We start from the raw sequence: 15,948 nt of genomic DNA, 5'->3' as shown, positions 1-15,948 counted from the left end.
TATTTAGAGGCATTGCAAGATATATCTAAACCATCATTGTATTAATTCAGGCCTTTCTTGACTTCTCTAACAATGTAAGATGATTGGTTCTAACTCATGTTACAGATGGAGGACCTTGGGGAGAAGATTGAACACTACTACCCTAAGGGAGAGAAGTCCCACTTCTCTGCTCCTGTAGGTCCCATGCGGAACATCTACCTCCCACATGTGCTGCGCCTAGCCCAGATCAAGTTGAGAGTGGGCCACGCTATGGCACGTAATGCTGCCAAGTACATTCGTGGAGGGTACGTAGAAAACATTCTTCGATCACAGTAAACATCCGTGGAGGGTACGTAGAAAACATTCTCCGATCACAGTAAACATCCGTAGAGGGTAGATAGAAAACGTTCTCCGATCACAGTAAACATCCGTGGAGGGTACGTAGTAAACATTTTCCGATCACAGTAAACATCCATAGAGGGTAGGTAGAAAACGTTCTCTGATCACAGTAAACATCCATAGAGGGTAGGTAGAAAACATTCTCTGATCACAGTAAACATCCATAGAGGGTAGGTAGAAAACATTCTCTGATCACAGTAAACATTCGTGGAAGGAAGGTAGAAAACATTCTCTGATCACAGTAAACATCTGTGGAGGGTAGGTAGAAAACGGTGACAGGAATTTACTTATCACAGCCTTATTAAGTTACATAAAAGTTGATTTCAATAATCATTTGCAAACATAACATTTTACTTTATCTGTTTGTTTATAATGTTTTGTAGTTAACGGAGATAGATGACCATTATAGATAACATTGACCCCAAACATTTTCACATCAGATCAGGTAATCAAATCCCTGCTGTCCGGGTGAAAGGTGAGAGTGCTATTCACTGCACCACCTGGCCATTGTGTTGCTGTATGTTATAGATAACACTGACTATGTATGTTACAGAACTGACAATGACCCTGTGGTTACCTGGACCCACGCCCTGGGGGTACTGACCACTGCTCGGGAGCTGTCTCAAGTGGCAGTGATGAGGGAGGCCAACCTAGAGGCTGAGATCTTACTCCAACTTGGTAGGTGTTACCCTAAAGGGGTCTAAAGTAGGTCACAGTGACCTTGTTAATTACCACTTGGTAGTTATCTTCCTAAAGGTGACTAAAGTAGGTCACAGTGATCCTCTTACAGCCGAGTAAGTGTCACCCTAAAATGTACCTAAAATAAGATCAATATGTTCTAGAGTGTCTATGTCCCCCACGTTGTCTAAAGAAGATTACTGTTTTAGCTATGTAAATGGCACACACATAAGTTGAAAGTAGGTTGCTAAGACCCTGTGCCAGTCGAGTAAGGTAAGCATAACCAACATGTCAAATGTAGGTCACTGTGATCATGTTTCAATTGTATGTGTGTCACCAGCAATGTATTTTAGTTAAGTGATGCATTCATGACTACGCCCTCTTTAATGTAGGTTTTTGTTATTCTGCTCCAGTTATATTAGTGTTATTGATTGGTTTTTCTAAAGTAGGTCACTGAGATACTCTTCAACTTAGGTAGGCAGAACCAATAATGTGTTTGTAGTTGGTCACTGTGATCAATCAGATTTCATTGAATAACTAAATCACAGACAACACTGCCATGTATATGGTTATACGATCTGTACCTCTCTTGCTTTAATTCTCTAGGTAAAGTCCAGAGGATGCTGGTATACATGGGCAAGTTTAACCACAGAAAAGCAGCTGAGACATTGATTGACTCCATCAAAATCAGCTTCTCAACTGACCATGATTTAGGGTAGGTACCAGCAAATATTGTCATTGATTTAGGACAAAACAAAATATCATGCTAGAAATTAAAAGAAATTTAGAATATAAATCGCTATACTAGAAGGTGTTGTGAATAAAAAAAAAATGATGATATAAAGAATTGGAAATAAATTTGCCTTTTAAAGACATATTGAGCTATATGTGGTCATGGCTGTGTAGTAAGACTATGTTGACCTGTATTGTCAAGGTTGACCTTTGTTGCCATGGCTGAGTATGTTGACTTATGCTGTTGTAAATGATAATGTTGACCTTTGTTGTCATGGTCCAGCTATGTTAACTTGTGTTGTCATTGTTGAGTGATGCCATGGTGAGTATGTTGACCTTTGTTGCCATGGCTGAGTATGATGACCTTTGTTGCCATGGCTGAGTATGTTGACTTTTGTTGTTGTAAATGATAATGTTGACGTGTGTTGTCAGACTGATGCGACAGGGCTACCTGGAGCTTGCTCAGGTCTACCTCCACAGCGTTGGTATGGTCCTCATCAAGGAGAACAGTACACTGGAGTTTGTGGCCGACTCTGGGGAAGACGCTGCAGCCAAGCAGGCCGCTGCCAAGAGAAAACTCAGAAGCAAGGTAGATAACTCACACAGACATAGGGGTCCGGGAGGCATTGCACAATGTTTAGTTAGGGGTCCAGGAGGCATTGCACAATGTTTAGTTAGGAACAGATCGCTTCTTGAATTGATTTACAATCAAAATAAAGTGAATTTTCTCATTTTCTCATTTTTGATATTAAGATTTATAGAAGTCAATGTAAAGAAGAAATATGAAATTACAAGTTTTGAAATAAAACAAGGATGATAAAGGAAAAAAATCCACATATTTTGTTAAAATGAATTGATTTGTGTTGTATGTTTTACGTCAGACTAAGACTAAAGGCAAACAACAGGTGAGACTAGCTCTATGTAGGCTAGTAACTAACATCCATGTAGACATGATACAGTCAGTAGTCACCCTATGATAACTAGTCCTCCCAGAATTCCTCACCTAGATTCCCTGGGTAAAGCTTATCATTGGAATGTCTAGGCTCCCCTGTGGTTAAACGTTTAGATTCTATCAGCACTTACATAAACTGTTAGTTTTTTTCCTTTACAAAGAATATACTTAGTGTACATGCACCTGCTTAAATAATTTTGCACTCCAAATTTTTGACACTATTACAACCTAATTTATCATGGATTTATTTTTTTGGTTATAGGTTTCAATTCTTTTTCCTTCTGATTTTTGACAACCTTCAGTAATAATTGTGACATTTTAAGAGTTTTGTGATTTTATTTTCATCAAACTTAACAGTAATACTTGATATCATCTGCTGTGTGTAATTGTGCATGGTTAGGAGTTTAAGTCATTCCATTAATGGTCAACCCCTTATCTACGGTAGAAATCTGTACTCAGGTGGATGGTAAGTAACAGTCAGTGAAGAGTGACCGAGTGACCACCCTGTATGTTTAAAATGTGCATTTTGAAGGATTCATTTTATCACCTGTTTTATGTTAGACTTTCACTGTGTCATTAATACCTATAAATGGTTCAATCATAGATGGAGTTACATCTATAAATAGTCCAATCATTGATGGTGTTACATCTATAAACAGTCCAATCAATGATGGTGTTACATCTATAAATAATCCAATCATTGATGGTGTTACATCTATAAATAGTCCAATCATTGATGGTGTTACATCTTTAAACAGTCCAATCATTGATTGTGTTACATCTTTAAACAGTCCAATCATTGATGGTGTTACATCTTTAAACATTCCAATCATTGATGGTGTTACATCTATAAATAGTCCTATCATTAATGGTGTTTCATCTATAAAATGTCCAATCATTGATGGTGTTTACATCTATAAATAGTAAAATCATTGATGGTGTACATCTATAAAAAGTCCAATCCTTGATGATGTTACATTTACAAACTATCCAATCATTGATGTTGTTCCATCTGAAAATGATCCAATCATTGATCATTTAACATCTGTAAACCATCCAATCAATTATGGTGTAACATTCATCAAACAAATTGTGCCTTTATTGTAAAAAGCACTTAACTCATTATGTGACCTTGACCCTCAACACAGTGTTGTTGAATGCATGATTTCACGGCCATTAACAATTTACATGACCCTGAGCGTTCCCTCAGTGATAGAGATTGTGTGTAAGGGTTTATGTTTAGGAATTACCATGAACAAACAAATTTACCTACATAACATTGTATAGATCTAACCATCACAAAACCCACAAGTCTGTATATCCATTCCAGTCATCGGCAAAACAGGAAAATTCTCCGGTGAGCACTTTCCAGATATATTGTTCAGTTTATGTCTTACTATTTCACCATCCATGTTAATGTTATATTGTTTATACCCATGTTTTAAGGAGGCTCCCTGGTCAGCACTTATGTGTATGAAGCATCTTCCCGAGAATGTTTTCACATATCTTTCTCATGATCTTTAACTGTGTAAAGTATGAAAAAAGGCATGTAAGGGTAGTCAAAGGGTTGTTAAAGAGAAAAGATTTGTCACTGTAATTTGAGGATTTTTGGTCGATGAAACGGTCAAAACTAATTGATATAATTATGTGAGATGTCTGACCAGGGTGTGTCCTTGATTTAGTATTAATATGTGTGTCCAGTATGTGTTGTTGTTGTTAAAGCTTTACATTACAGGAGACAACTCATACCTATAGGCCTGGATATAATATGTATACTGTTCATAAAAGTGTGGCTATAATGTCATATGTATACTGTTCATGAAGTGTGGCTATAATGTCATATATATATGTTGTTCGTGGAAATGTGGCTATAATGTCATGTTGTTCATGGAAGTGTGGCTATATATAATGTCATGTTGTTCATGGAAGTGTGGCTATAATGTCAGGTTCATGGAAGTGTGGCTATAATGTCATGTTGTTCATGGAAGTGTGGCTAAATGTCATATGTATACTGTTCATAAAGTGTGGCTATAATGTCATATATATATGTTGTTCGTGGAAATGTGGCTATAATGTCATGTTGTTCATGAAAGTGTGGCTATACTGTCATATATTTATGTTGTTCGTGGAATATGGCTATTATATAATGTCATGTTGTTCATGGAAGTGTGGCTATAATGTCATGTTGTTCATGGAAGTGTGGCTATAAAGTCATGTTGTTCATGGAAGTGTGGCTATAATTTCATGTTGTTCATGAAAGTGTGGCTATACTGTCATATATTTATGTTGTTCGTGGAATATGGCTATTATATAATGTCATGTTGTTCATGGAAGTGTGGCTATATATAATGTCATGTTGTTCATGGAAGTGTGGCTATATATAATAACATGTTGTTCATGAAAGTGTGCTATAAAGTCATGTTGTTCATGAAAGTGTGGCTATAATGTCATGTTGTTCATGAAAATGTGGCTATACTGTCATATATTTATGTTGTCCGTGGAAATGTGGCTATTATATAATGTCATGTTGTTCATGGAAGTGTGGCTATATATAACGTCATGTTGTTCATGGAAGTGTGGCTATATATAATGTCATGTTGTTCATGGAAGTATGGCTATATATTATGTCATGTTGTTCATGGAAGTATAGCTATAAATTATAATGTCATATGTATTTACTATTCATTAAAGTGTGGCTATACTATCATTACAATGCCATTTGTACACTGATCAGGGTAATTTGGCTCTAATTTCATATGCATCCCATATACATGGCTATAAATCAGTGTGTATACTTGAATCACAGTGTGTTTTGCAATTGAATTGCTTGGGCAGGTGTGTATGCTTTTATCACATATAGCTCATGAGTACACAAATTACTTACTTACTGGATTATCATGTGGTAATCATTTTATCCATTGATTCTGAATTTGTAGTGAATTGTTTAAAAATTAATTTCAATTGTAACAGAAAAAAACATTCCATCAAAAACTTCTGATTGGTAACTCTGTTTCATATCACACAACAGATTTCACATTTAAAAAAGTAACATACCGGTACATAAAATTTATATAAAAAGTGTATATATGTCAAATTTAAGGTTGTGGATCTAGGCTTGTATTAAATAGTGAGGGTACATAATGTTGTTAAAATGTTCAGAATCTGAATAATGTTTTGGTCTTGCAGAGTAAGAAAGAGCGTTCAGGCACACAGAGCTCAATGAAGTCACAAGGCGATAAGCCAGATGAGATGGCGGATGTAGACAAGGAGAGGCGAGCAGCCTGGACGGCTATTAGGTGTGCTGCGGCCTTGGGTCAGGCCCAGCGCTCCCGCATTCTCCTCATCGGGGACACCTCCGTCACATCACAGCCTCTTACTGACGATGCTCAGAAGCAGGTTCCTGAGTTTATAGCACTTGATCTTGTTAGTGACTTTGTCCTCGGGGAAAGGAAGAAAGTGTATAAAAGTAAGTAGCGTTGTTTGTATATGGAGACACTGAGTACTAAAAAGAATTTCATCAGTTTGAAAGACAGAAACAATATAGGCCTCGATCCTGTTTGATGATTCAAATATGATATGTTTGATTACATTACAGAAGAAAATGGTCTTCAGTATTTACATGCATGTTTTACCTACGGCAAAGAGTTACAAAATATCTGAATCCAAACACATCACAACCTTTTCAAACTTATATTTATCTTAAGGTTTATCTATTAAACATTTGCCTGCCATGTACATTTTAATACCTACAAAACAATAAAACAATAAAATGACATTAATGGAAAAATGATAACAAAATATATTCAGAGATAGATAATAGTGTAAAAAAACAGCTTTGTTTATGATAAAAAAACAAAACAGTGAAGGAACAGTTCACATAGAAATAATTCATTTACAGTCTAATCCATTGAATCATTTTATAAGTATATGTGTATTACAGCCGAACAGTTGATGTAGTGATAATCGTTCAGATTCAAAAGAGTTTGGAAATGTCTCCATTTTAGTTGTTTATTATGAGGTAACAATGTTTAACTTCCTCACTATCTCGCTTTCTTGACTTACAGGCCAAATAGAGGAAGAGTTAGCTCCCCTGATAGAGGCCAATGAGGTGAAGCATATTGATACTTATGATGAGCAAGTGATGAAGGCTCAGGAGGGAGCCAAGGAACTCAGCTGGATACACTTCCTAGGTCAGTACTAGGTGTTCATCTATCATACTACAATCATTGAGTTACACCCTTTTAAATTACAAATGTACGAAAATCATGTAATTTCTAAATTTGTTTCTCGTTTATTTTAGCTTTTCTGTTACATAAACTGTTTTATGGTATTATTGAAGAAATAGATTACTAGAAGGGGAAATTTGTGACTTTTGTCTGCATTTATGTATTGATATCTTGTGATTGATATACATGTATCACAAAGATTGAATTCTAATCGATGACCTGACATCTTGTGATTAGCTAGTTGGCAAATGGATGAGTTTGTTACCTATAACATTTTGTGATCGACAGGCTACCAGAGTATACTCCAGAGATTGTGCAACACATCCACGATCTCGGCTTCCAGTCACAAATCTAACCGAAAGGAAAAAGATCCAGAGGAAGAGGAGCTTCCTGAGTTTGATCTTGGTTTCATCAGTCATGCCCACTCGGACACCACTGTGAACCATGACATGATCCGGTCGATGCTGTTCTCGGGAATGTGGTCCAGACGACTTACCAAGATCCATGATTATCTAGCCAACAACCTCCAGGCCTACAGGTCAGAATGCTGTGGTATCTATCCCCCAGAACAGCTGGTGCTGCCCCCTACTGACACCAATTATGACCTCGATGTGACCTTCAAGTCTTATACTTCAAATCTCACAGTTGACACAGACAATTCTATTGTCATGGCAACTGTGGCAGAGCCTGGAGAGGCACCGCTCCCTCCTGGGACAGTGATCAAGCCTTACATGCCCTCAGATAAGCCAATTATCTCCCCTGCAGACATGGAGGTGGCACTGCAGTTCTACCAGCCATCCCTGGAGGAGAATGACCCCCAGAGCCCAGAAGCATCAGGGGCAGAATCGCGCATCCTTTTGATGCATGCCATTTATAAAAAAATGGGCTCTGTTTGTCAGCCGGGCGTGCAGTGGGTGTCCCTGTCACAGCTCAACGACCTTCATGACAGGTAAGTCAGCCATCAGCTCAGTGATCTTCAATATAAGTAAGTCTGTCAAAGTTAAGTGGTATTCATGACAAGAAAGTCTGTCACAGCTTGACTGCCTTACAACCAAATGCAATATATATTTATATCTATCACAGCAGAGCAACCTTGTCAACAGGTAAATATATCACAGCTACTCTCTTGACAGGTAAATGTCGACAGTTTTCACAACAGGTTAAAATCTGTCACATCTCACCTTTGCTCAAACTGTTCAACAATAAAAACTGATCATCATCTGTGTTAAGCTGATGCTAGAGTTATGGTAAAGAGATAAAAATTAACTTATATTTCTGTCTTCGCTTACAACATTTCATTTCTTTAATAGTCACTGTGATGAAATACCGTTTTTCTACCCTGCAGGTTGGCTGTGCTGGCTCAGAGGGCAGAAATCTCCCTGGTAGAGAAGAAGAAGAAGGATCTTGTGGCACCTTCTCCAACCCCTGCCTCCAAACCCAAAAAGGGTCAGAGAATCAAGGCCCTTTCCCCAAAGGTTGAACGGGATGAGCGACTTGAGGTAAGTACACATAAGGCTGAAACACCTGCTGGAAGTGTGATGATTGAAAATATATGCGAGTGTCCATCAAATTCATAATCTTCAAATGCAGCAAAATAGATATGCTCTCAACAGTCTAGTGTCAGTGACCACATTGGACAATGTGTAAAGAGTCTAGTATACAGTGTAGGTCTAGTAGTTTTAGTGAACTTATTGGACATAAGTTCCGTAGCTACAGTCTTGTCCTTTGGACAACATTGGTCATTCGTAAGTATCTTAGACACTTGCCTGGATTAAATTTCTGTCTAGTTTGAAGGTTACTTCACACTTGCAGTTTTAGTAAATTTAACACAAATTGAGTTAATTTAACACATGCCACTTCTAAAAGCACATTTTACTCTGTTATTTTGTTATTTCTTGTTGTATAATGTTTAACATTGCATGCTGATTTTTCAAAAGGACTTTCTTCCCATCGAGGTAAGCACAGTGGTTTGGGGCGAGTCACATTTTGTAGCGCTTTCACTATTTTGCTTCAGGTGCTGGTATTTTGATTTATTTTATCTGAGTTGAGGCTAGCATACTTGTGAGAGTGAAATTGAAATCCTCTCATCATTACTGTAGAAGTTTTGTAAGTCTTCCTGTTTAACCCTTTCACTCTTATGTAACTTCACTAGACTCTACTATGGATGAGTCCATTATGGTCTATACAGCGGTGAAAGGGTTAAATCCATCAGTTTGATGTTTTTATGAATATAAGGTTACTTCCTCAGCCTTTATCAGCGTTATTTGTTTCCTTCTTGCTCCATTTCTTGTAATTTCAAAAGACACTCCCCCCTCCCCACTTAAGTGACGAATTACATATTGATCAGGGTGTTTGTGCAGTCCTTGGAGGGAACACAAACAAGCTTACAATTTTTATTTGGCTTTTATGTGTGTCACGTCATGTGTAGATGCTTCACGTTTTCATTATCGTATTTTCATGTTTGCGTTGTCATTGCATCTGTAAAAGCAAATTGATTGTGTAGTTTCACCAGGTGGCCGGAATGTAATATATTTGGACCGCACAGTCAGCTCGATGATGAATGAAATGTTCACAATGTCTACAGGAATCGATCTTTCTAGTGTTGGATTCACAAGTTTTTGTCTTTCTATGACGATGATATGTATTAGAGTAAGGGTATACATTAATTTACTTTTTACAATAAACACACTCTTTATGGATAATTGTGTCAAAAAATGATATTTACAACACTGCTTATTGCTAATACCAGGTAGTTGAGAATTTCAATACCGGTATATCAGAATCTCTGATTGTTTGGGGTTATATGTGTTAGCAACATGTCATTGAAACAGCAGTCATACAGTAGATTTTTGTTCTCTAAGGATTTCGTAGATCCTGAGGATCTCATTGAGAATGAGGTAAGTTTGGTGTCGGGCCGTACAGACAGTGTGTCATATATAAGATTGTGTCAATGCTGGGAACCTGGAATAAATTGTGTTCATAACAAGAGTCCATATGCAAATTAGTCAAATGTCATTTGGTGATGGAATATGGTAATGTTAACCCCAGGAAGGATGTCTTTCCCACTATCAAGTGTACATGTCTGTTTTCTGTCGTACTAATGTTGTATTCTGTCATTTGTTGCCTATGTGTTGTGGAATCGGTATTAACAGACAGTTGTTGGGTATGTCAGCTTATGTAAGTTTCCTGTCGTACTAATGTTGTATAATGTCATTTGTTGCCTACATGTTGTGGAATCGGTATTAACGGACAGTTGTTGGGTATGTCAGCTTATGTCTGTTTTCTGTAGTACTAATGTTGTATAATGTCATTTGTTGGGGATGTGTTATGGAATCGGTATTACGGACAGTTGTTGGGTATGTCAGCTTATTTCTGTTTTCTGTTGACTAATGTTGTATAATGTCATTTGTTGACTATGTGTTGTGGAATCGGTATTAACGGACGGTTGTTGGGTATGTCAGCTTATGTAAGTTTCCTGTCGTATTAATGTTGTATAATGTCATTTGTTGCCTATGTTTTGTGGAATGGGTGTTAACGGACAGTTGTTGGGTATGTCAGCTTATGTCTGTTTTCTGTTGACTAATGTTGTATAATGTCATTTGTTGCCTATGTGTTGTGGAATCGGTATTAATGGACAGTTGTTGGGTATGTCAGCTTATGTAGGTTTTCTGTCGTACTAATGTTGTATAATGTCATTTGTTGGGTATGTGTTGTGGAATCGGTATTACGGACAGTTGTTGGGTATGTCAGCTTATGTAAGTTTCCTGTCGTACTAATGTTGTATTCTGTCATTTGTTGCCTATGTGTTGTGGAATCGGTATTAACAGACAGTTGTTGGGTATGTCAGCTTATGTCTGTTTTCTGTCGTACTAATGTTGTGTAATGTCATTTGTTGCCTATGTGTTGTGGAATCGGTATTAACAGACAGTTGTTGGGTATGTCAGCTTATGTAAGTTTTCTGTCGTACTAATGTTGTATTATGTCATTTGTTGCCTATGTGTTGTGGAATCGGTATTAATTATTAATGGACAGTTGTTGGGTATGTCAGCTTATGGAAGTTTCCTGTCGTACTAATGTTGTATTCTGTCATTTGTTGCCTATGTGTTGTGGAATCGGTATTAACGGACAGTTGTTGGGTATGGCAGTTTTTGTAAGTTTCCTGTCGTACTAATGTTGTATTCTGTCATTTGTTGCCTATGTGTTGTGGAATCGGTATTAACAGACAGTTGTTGGGTATGTCAGCTTATGTAAGTTTCCTGTTGTACTAATGTTGTATAATGTCATTTGTTGCCTACATGTTGTGGAATCGGTATTAACGGACAGTTGTTGGGTATGGCAGTTTTTGTAAGTTTCCTGTCGTACTAATGTTGTATTCTGTCATTTGTTGCCTATGTGTTGTGGAATCGGTATTAATTATTAATGGACAGTTGTTGGGTATGTCAGCTTATGTAAGTTTCCTGTCGTACTAATGTTGTATAATGACATTTGTTGCCTACATGTTGTGGAATCGGTATTAACGGACAGTTGTTGGGTATGTCAGTTTATGTAAGTTTCCTGTCGTACTAATGTTGTATAATGACATTTGTTGCCTATGTGTTGTGGAATCGGTATTAACGGACAGTTGTTGGGTATGTTAGCTTATGTAACATGGGGTAAAGGAGCAGGACAACCATGTGTTTTCCAGTTGTTTGCTTAAAAATTGTGATATCCAATTTGAAATGCAGTCATGTCCAATGTATTTTGATACTACAATAAATTCTACAATCCTTGGTATAGCTAACATGGCCATCAGCATGCTGGTTGTAGCAGCGAGGACAAGGGTGATTTATTAAACACAGGTCATGATGTTTTCGTGATAGACTTGGGTAATACGCCATGGATTTAGGAAATTTATCAGCTCTTGATTTATGTCATTCAATTTCTGATGTCTGTTCAAAGAAGAAACCTAAATATGTCTTGTTAATAAAGCACAGGTGTTGAGTGAATCTTTGTGATGAAAAAACCTGTGTATCTGTGTTTATGATGACAGAATCTGTGTTTGTGACACACAACCTGTTTTTGATGACAATTTCTGCAATTGTGAAGACAAAACTTGGTTATGTGTGATGAATAACAAAACCTATTTACATCAGTGTTTGTGGTTGACAAAACCATAATTTATGTGATTTAAATTGTGTTTGTGGTGACAAAGAAGTGATGATTATTTTGTCAGAACCTGCTGAAGCAGTGTTTGGATGATGTAAAGACCCTGCTTGGTCTGCCCCACGCCAACTCCATCGGGGAATTGTCGGAGAAAGCCGAGAAGGAGAAATCAGAAAAGGCAGAGAAAGAGAAAGCAGAGAAGACAGAAAAATCTGAGACTGGATCTGTGGTTTCTACAGAGGTAGGTGTATTAGCAGACACATCTGAGACTGGATCAGTGGTTTCTACAGAGGTGGTGTATTAACAGACAAATCTGAGACTGGATCAGGGGTTTCTACAGAGGAAGGTGTATTAACAGACAAATCTGAGACTGGATCAGAGGTTTCTACAGAGGTAGGTGTATTAGCAGACACATCTGAGACTGGATCAGTGGTTTCTACAGAGGGAGGTGTATTAAAAGACAAATCTGAGACTGGATCTGTGGTTTCTACAGAGGCAGGTGTATTAACAGACAAATCTGAGACTGGATCAGTGGTTTCTACAGAGGTAGGCGTATTAACAGACAGATCTGAGACTGGATCTGTGGTTTCTACAGAGGTAGGTGTATTAGCAGACAAATCTGAGACTGGATCAGTGGTTTCTACAGAGGTAGGCGTAGTAACAGACAAATCTGAGACTGGATCTGTGGTTTCTACAGAGGTAGGTGTATTAACAGACAAATCTGAGACTGGATCTGTGGTTTCTAAAGAGGTAGGTGTATTAACAGACAAATCTGATACTGGATCAGTGGTTTCTACAGAGGTAGGTGTATTAACAGACAAATCTGATACTGGATCAATGGTTTCTACAGAGGTAGGTGTATTACCAGACAAATCTGAGACTGGATCTGTGGTTTCTACAGAGGTAGGGGAATTAACAGACAAATCTGAGACTAGATCTGTGGTTTCTACAGAGGGAGGTGTATTAACAGACAAATCTTATACTGGATCAGTGGTTTCTACAGCGGTAGGCGTATTAACAGACAAATCTGAGGCTGGATCAGGGGTTTCTACAGAGGTAGGTGTATTATCAGACAAATCTGAGACTGGATCAGGGGTTTCTACAGAGGTAGGTGTATTAGCAGACAAATCTGCGACTGGATCAGTGGTTTTTACAGAGGTAGGCGGATTAACAGACAAATCTGAGACTGGATCAGGGGTTTCTACAGAGGTAGGTGTATTAACAGACAAATCTTATACTGGATCAGTGGTTTCTACAGCGGTAGGCGTATTAACAGACAACTCTGAGACTGGATCAGTGGTTTCTAAAGAGGTAGGGGTATTAACAGACAAATCTGAGACTGGATCAGTGGTTTCTACTGAGGTAGGCATATTAACAGGCAAATCTGAGACTGGATCAGTGGTTTCTAAAGAGGTAGGCGTATAAACAGGCAAATCTGAGACTGGATCAGTGGTTTCTACAGAGGTAGGGGAATTAACAGACAAATCTGAGACTGGATCAGTACTTTCTACAGTGGTAGGCGTATAAACAGACAAATCTGAGACTGGATCAGTGGTTTCAACAGAGGTAGGTGTATTAACAGACAAATCTGAGACTGGATCAGTGGTTTCAACAGAGGTAGGTGTATTAACAGTAAGTTCTGGTTGGTTATACAGGAACAAATCTTCCCGATACATTTATATAAAGACTGTAAATGCCATAATGTCATAATGGTCACATTATTTATAACATTGACCCTCTATGGAAATTGGCTGTTATTTTTATACATTGAACAAGCATACCCGATACACTAATTTGAACTATATGCAGAATTTAAACAAGCACATTTTGATTTCTATGATATATTAACTCATTCATCCCCGAAGACATATTTGAACTCTTCCAATTCAAAGGTTGGAATAGTTCATTATGGAATTTCAGGGGTGAATGAGTTGAAATACTCTTGAAATGGTAAATATAATAATTGAACTGTGTTGATATGACATTTACAGTCTATATTCTTTTTGCCAGCAAAGCAGTGTGTCATTCTTACAGACCGTAATGCCAAAAATCAATGCAATTCAATGCTACCATCACAAAAAATGCTTATGAATTTCACAATAGCAAGCCTCATGTTTTCCCAAAAAATAGATTGCAAAACTAGATGCTGGCATAGCTGAAACAAAAGTGACAGATTGTTTTAAATTATAATAACAATGTGTTTGATCAGTGTACTTATAGTTTTAATGCTTCGCATTCTCCTAATCTTTTCTTGTGCAGACTACTTATATTAAAATGTAAAGTGATTTTTTGTATAGAATCAGAAAACACGATTAAAAATTCTAATGACTTTGTAATAGTCCAATTTTAAAAACATTGCTATAAACACCTTAGGAGAAATATGATATGTATTTTGATGCATAAAATGAAATTGTGACTCATTGAATACACAAACTCCTCTATGCCTAAAAGCAAAATGTATATATACCTGAAAATTTGACCATTGTATATGGTTTCGCTGCATGTATCGGTCAGAAACAGTTGGATACAATCAGTGGCAACACGTTTTCTGAAAAATGATACGGTGAATCAGCATGCATGTACCTACTCCATCACAAAATTTCTTATTTTATCCTCAGCTGCCATTTGAGGTGACGAAAAAGAACATTGCAGCTTTAGAGAGTCTATTTGACCCGAGCTTTGGCTACACGGCTCAAGGCACTGACATCGTCCAGTGGCTTCTCAAGGTCATCAAGTCCTAAGACGTTATAGTGACCTTCCATTGATGACTGAAGATTATCAAGACTCAGTGGTCCAGTGGCTGTTCAGTGTCATCAAGTCCTGGGGACATTTTTCAATGAATACTGAAGGTCGTTCCCTACATGTTACTGTGATTGAATTCTGTCATTTGTGCTTAGAACTTTCCAAAATTGTGATATTATTGAACTACATTAATGATTTAAAACTGTGATAGAAAGACTATGAAAAGATTGCTTTGCTTCCATTAATTGATATCCATCCACTATACTACTGCCTTTTGTGTGATTTGCATCTTTTCTACAGTATTGCATATCTATATAAGAAAGATGATACAAGATGTTGAAATCTGTGATAGAAAAAAGTTAAGTTATGAATATTGTTTTATTCCATTGATTTGTATATATATATGGTCATTATCCTATTAATATGTATTTTATGATGATGTAGGTTTTTATGCTGTTAAAAAGATATTATTGAATTGAAGTGTAAATGTATTTGTTAAATGTATTCCGTCCATTGATAGCTGATTAATAGTACTGGAGAACTTAAACTACCCGTCAAAGGGGCTGCTATAAATATTATGATCTTTTATAAGGCAGGATACCCAGTGCTCTAAGCTATATGTTGTATACATGTCTCGAGTTAATCCTTAACAACCAGCTAGACATGTTGTCACGGCTTGGGCATTTATGGACCGGACCGTTAGCGCTAAAGTTTGAATGTATGATACAGTTTTGGTACATTGCTAGGCAAACCAACAGGACCCTAGAATACAGTTAACGCTCTTGTTTATGAGCTACTTAAATACTGTATACCACTGTCAAGTATTCATAATGTATCGACTATCAAATGTTTAGAATTATTTTATTTTTAAATATTTTGTAACATCAAAACTCCAATAAAAATACTTTTTGTAATAATTTATTTTCAATAAACAATATATTGGAACTCATTCCAAAATCTTTATATCAACTCTTGCTTGTATTTGTAAACTAACAGTAGCACAGAAATGTTATACAACAATTACAGCATCAAGTATTTTTGTTTACAAGGGTACAAAACAGGCTAAAAATTCTCATATTAATGAACACCCGACACAAC

The 15,948-nt window shown here is 37.1% G+C and overlaps 1 protein-coding gene across 3 annotated transcripts in view; it reads left to right on the top strand.

Annotated features, from left to right (window-relative positions):
- Positions 1 to 15,811, top strand: part of LOC110451885 (cilia- and flagella-associated protein 54-like) — a 70,341-nt gene extending 54,530 nt beyond the window's left edge. The window contains exons 54-65 of one of the 3 annotated variants that reach the window (XM_021500113.1): positions 106 to 284; positions 932 to 1,056; positions 1,663 to 1,771; positions 2,221 to 2,377; positions 4,071 to 4,097; positions 5,927 to 6,206; positions 6,805 to 6,930; positions 7,255 to 7,915; positions 8,312 to 8,465; positions 8,904 to 8,921; positions 12,179 to 12,349; positions 14,727 to 15,811. In XM_021500113.1, coding sequence (XP_021355788.1) covers positions 106 to 284; positions 932 to 1,056; positions 1,663 to 1,771; positions 2,221 to 2,377; positions 4,071 to 4,097; positions 5,927 to 6,206; positions 6,805 to 6,930; positions 7,255 to 7,915; positions 8,312 to 8,465; positions 8,904 to 8,921; positions 12,179 to 12,349; positions 14,727 to 14,849 — 2,130 coding nt within the window. In that variant the 3' untranslated portion in view covers positions 14,850 to 15,811. Of the gene's footprint in view, positions 1 to 105; positions 285 to 931; positions 1,057 to 1,662; positions 1,772 to 2,220; positions 2,378 to 2,669; positions 2,694 to 4,070; positions 4,098 to 5,926; positions 6,207 to 6,804; positions 6,931 to 7,254; positions 7,916 to 8,311; positions 8,466 to 8,903; positions 8,922 to 12,178; positions 12,350 to 14,726 lie in introns of all 3 variants that reach the window. The other 2 variants (XM_021500111.1, XM_021500112.1) reach the window with 2 other exon arrangements.
- The last annotated feature ends 137 nt before the right edge of the window (positions 15,812 to 15,948 follow it).

This window comes from Mizuhopecten yessoensis, unplaced genomic scaffold (genome assembly GCF_002113885.1).
Source record: "Mizuhopecten yessoensis strain PY_sf001 unplaced genomic scaffold, ASM211388v2 scaffold6277, whole genome shotgun sequence".
Taxonomy (NCBI): Eukaryota; Metazoa; Mollusca; class Bivalvia; order Pectinida; family Pectinidae; genus Mizuhopecten; species Mizuhopecten yessoensis.
Note: the sequence above shows the minus strand (reverse complement) of the source record. Positions and strands in the feature narration are given on the sequence as shown.